We start from the raw sequence: 3,773 nt of genomic DNA, 5'->3' as shown, positions 1-3,773 counted from the left end.
CTAAGTATGCCCACAGGAAAATAAATCTCAGGGTTGTACATGGTGACGTGCATGTACTTTGTTAATAAATTTACTTTGAACTTTGGACTTCATATAATATTGAACATGAACACCTCTAAGATTACAGCATGTGACTAAATGGAACGTTAGCATTCATTTTCAGAGGACTAGAATATAAGAACAAGGATGTAATGCAGGAGATTTATAAGGCATTGGTCAGACAGCACTTGGAGTATTGTTTTCAAGTTTAAGTTCAAGTTCAAGTTTATCGTCAACCAGACTATGGGGTGCCCACAAAACTTATATCCTACAGAACACATAAACCAAAGTTGTGCTGTCTTTACGGCAGTTATTTAGTTTATAATATTTTCGCTTAGTAATTCATTCAATAGTATTTTCTAGTTAGAATTAGAAGTGTTTAAAGTATATTCATTGCATGTAAAATATATCGGCATGCGATGACGTCACATCCGGTTTCGCCGCGTCTTGTGGGAAAACACCGGTTTGAAATTAGCGCGAGGGTGGGGGCTTTCCACGAGGCTCACCTGAGCACAAGCAGTTTTGCAGGCATGAGAAATCACAGTGAGAGCAACGCTGTAAGTTAATAGATAATCGATATATTGAACTAAGATGTTAATAGTGATCCTGTTAGAGGTAACGTCGGTAGATAATGTTTATGCTTTCGTTAGTTAAAGAGTCGCGGATAGTTTGCATGGAAGTGTATTTAAAGTAGTCAATGGAGCAGGTAAACTCTCCCTGTATACTGCACCTTAGTGTAATGTAGTTATAGTCACCTTTGCAAGTATTTACACTTGAAATGTGATATTAAGGAAGGAACAAATACTGTATCAATCTTGTATTGTTTTATCAACAGTTTTCACCATATGTTAATGTGAAGAGTGAACAGTAAATGGTTAATCTTACTGCGATCTGGTTTGCATTGGCTGTGGTTTATCCGGACGTTAAATTCGGCGTTTCGTTACACCCGAAGGAGAACGTGACAGTGAAAAAGCGGCATTATCAGGTGTTTCAAGTGCTGCAATGTCAGCTCAATCCAGCATCAAGTCGACGCCGCCCAGCGACAAGGGCAGTAAACCGACATCAAGTAAGCCCACCCAGGCGTTATCAGGTGTTCCAAGTGCTGCAATGTCAGCTCGATCCGGGATCAAGTCGATGGCGCCCAGCGACAAGGGCAGTAGAACGACATCAAGTAAGTCCACACAGGCAAGAGCCAAGGCAGAAGCCGCCAAGGTGCGACTGCATTACGCCAGACAAGAAGCAGTTTTGAAAATGAAACTGGCCACCAGAGAAGCCGAAATCCAGAAAGAAAGGGCCGCCAGAGAAGCCGAAGAGGCTGCCAGACAAAGAGAAGAGGCCGCCAGAGAAGCCGAAACCCAGTTGGAAATGGCAAAAATATCGACAGAGTTGCAAGTGCTGCAGCTAGAAAGAGAAGAAGCTGCTGCCATGGCGGAAGCAAAGTACATAGAAGAAGCTGAAGGGTCGCGTGATCTGACCGCAGCTAGATCTACTTTAGAAAGGACCAGACTGGAACGCACAAGCGACTATGTACAATATCAAATAGACAGGCAGGCTCGTCTCCCCTCTCCATACGTATTCGATAACTTCCCCAGCTACGAGGAGCCTCAGAGAGTCACGATTGCATCACATCCATACGAGGAAGGAAATTTACCCTCACGGCTCCGTGACGAAGTCAAGAATGAAAGACCCGACGACGCTCCTTCACCCCCACAACAGGACGGCGGGGAGGGAGAGGTTCACTCCAGGACAACAATTGTCAGCTCGAACTGTACAGAAGTTTGCGGTCAAACTCAGTCAAGCCGTTCTTGTTCCGAGATCTGCCTCACTGAGGTGTACCCTAAAGAAGCACAACAAGACATTACCAAGCGTAAAGTAACCGACGAGACGCTAGGTCAGTCAGTTTTCGTTCAAACCGAGCACGGAAACAAACTTGCACAATCAGCTCAAGATACCATTTCTTTAAAACCCAAAGACACCAAGGTCTTCAGAGATGAAGCAAATAATGGGGTTGCCCCATTGCCAATCAGAGAACCACGCCAGCGCTCACCAGATAACAAAGAGCAGGCAGTCAAACGGTTCACGTCCTTACGGAAAACCTGGAAAAGGAAACCTGAGATACAGCAACGCACCCGATTGGCCCACGAGGTACTGTGCACCCTAATGGCAGAGGTCACAGCCATTATAAACGCACAATCATTCCTACCTGTGTCTTCTGACCCAGAAAACCCCTTTATACTTTCGCCATCAACGCTCCTTACGCAGAAGGCAGGAGCACCTCCGCCACCAGGAGACTTTTCAGACAAAAAGCAATGGAGACAAGTCCAGGCTCTGGCAAATCAGTTCTGGCCTCGCTGGAGACAAAAATATCTACCTTCGTTGCAACAGAGACGAAAGTGGACAGAACCCCGCAGGAATCTTCAAGTTGGAGACCTAGTCCTGCTCAGGGACAAGCAAGCCACCCGCAACAGCTGGCCAACGGCCAGAATCACTGCTACATTCCCTATCGAGGATGGACATGTCAGGAAGATCGAATTGAAGACTACCGACCAAGGCGATGTGAAAATTTACCAAGGGCCAGTTACAGAAGTTATTCTACTTCTACCCAATGACTGATTAAGAGACTAAGTTTTGTACTCTGCTCATTGTGACCTTACGAAGGTCAAGCGGGGAGTGTGCTGTCTTTACGGCAGTTATTTAGTTTATAATATTTTCGCTTAGTAATTCATTCAATAGTATTTTCTAGTTAGAATTAGAAGTGTTTAAAGTATATTCATTGCATGTAAAATATATCGGCATGCGATGACGTCACATCCGGTTTCGCCGCGTCTTGTGGGAAAACACCGGTTTGAAATTAGCGCGAGGGTGGGGGCTTTCCACGAGGCTCACCTGAGCACAAGCAGTTTTGCAGGCATGAGAAATCACAGTGAGAGCAACGCTGTAAGTTAATAGATAATCGATATATTGAACTAAGATGTTAATAGTGATCCTGTTAGAGGTAACGTCGGTAGATAATGTTTATGCTTTCGTTAGTTAAAGAGTCGCGGATAGTTTGCATGGAAGTGTATTTAAAGTAGTCAATGGAGCAGGTAAACTCTCCCTGTATACTGCACCTTAGTGTAATGTAGTTATAGTCACCTTTGCAAGTATTTACACTTGAAATGTGATATTAAGGAAGGAACAAATACTGTATCAATCTTGTATTGTTTTATCAACAGTTTTCACCATATGTTAATGTGAAGAGTGAACAGTAAATGGTTAATCTTACTGCGATCTGGTTTGCATTGGCTGTGGTTTATCCGGACGTTAAATTCGGCGTTTCGTTACACCCGAAGGAGAACGTGACAAAAGTATTATCGTAAGTTAATGAAGTATAATTCAAAATGCTTATAGTGTGCAACACAGGTAAACAGTAAATAGTACAGTAAACAGTAAACAGCTCTTTGTCTGGGTGACAATACCTCAGTGGTGGCAGGGTATTCATTTGTCCCATGGCCAGAGGGGATAAACTAATACTCTGTCTGGCAGTCCTAGTCCTAATGTTTCTGTACTTCCTTCATGATGGTAGTGGGTCAAGAAGATTGTAGGATGGATGGTGGGGATCCTCAACAATGCTTTGGGCCCTTCGTCTGCAATGTTCCGAATAAATGTCACAAATGGGGGGTTGGAGGAGGGAGACCCCAGTGATCCTTTAGGGGGATTTGGGGCCCATCATCTTAGAAAGGATGTGCTGATAT

At 44.1% G+C, this 3,773-nt stretch overlaps 1 protein-coding gene across 1 annotated transcript; it reads left to right on the top strand.

The window, feature by feature from the left end:
- Positions 1-339: 339 nt before the first annotated feature.
- Positions 340-3,310, top strand: LOC132398945 (uncharacterized). The gene is made up of 2 exons (XM_059978786.1): positions 340-596; positions 875-3,310. The coding sequence occupies exon 2, from the start codon at positions 1,042-1,044 to the stop codon at positions 2,650-2,652; it is 1,611 nt and encodes a 536-aa protein (XP_059834769.1). The 5' UTR covers positions 340-596; positions 875-1,041; the 3' UTR covers positions 2,653-3,310.
- Positions 3,311-3,773: the final 463 nt, after the last annotated feature.

This window comes from Hypanus sabinus, chromosome 9, assembly GCF_030144855.1.
Source record: "Hypanus sabinus isolate sHypSab1 chromosome 9, sHypSab1.hap1, whole genome shotgun sequence".
Classification (NCBI taxonomy): domain Eukaryota; kingdom Metazoa; phylum Chordata; class Chondrichthyes; order Myliobatiformes; family Dasyatidae; genus Hypanus; species Hypanus sabinus.
Note: the sequence above shows the minus strand (reverse complement) of the source record. Positions and strands in the feature narration are given on the sequence as shown.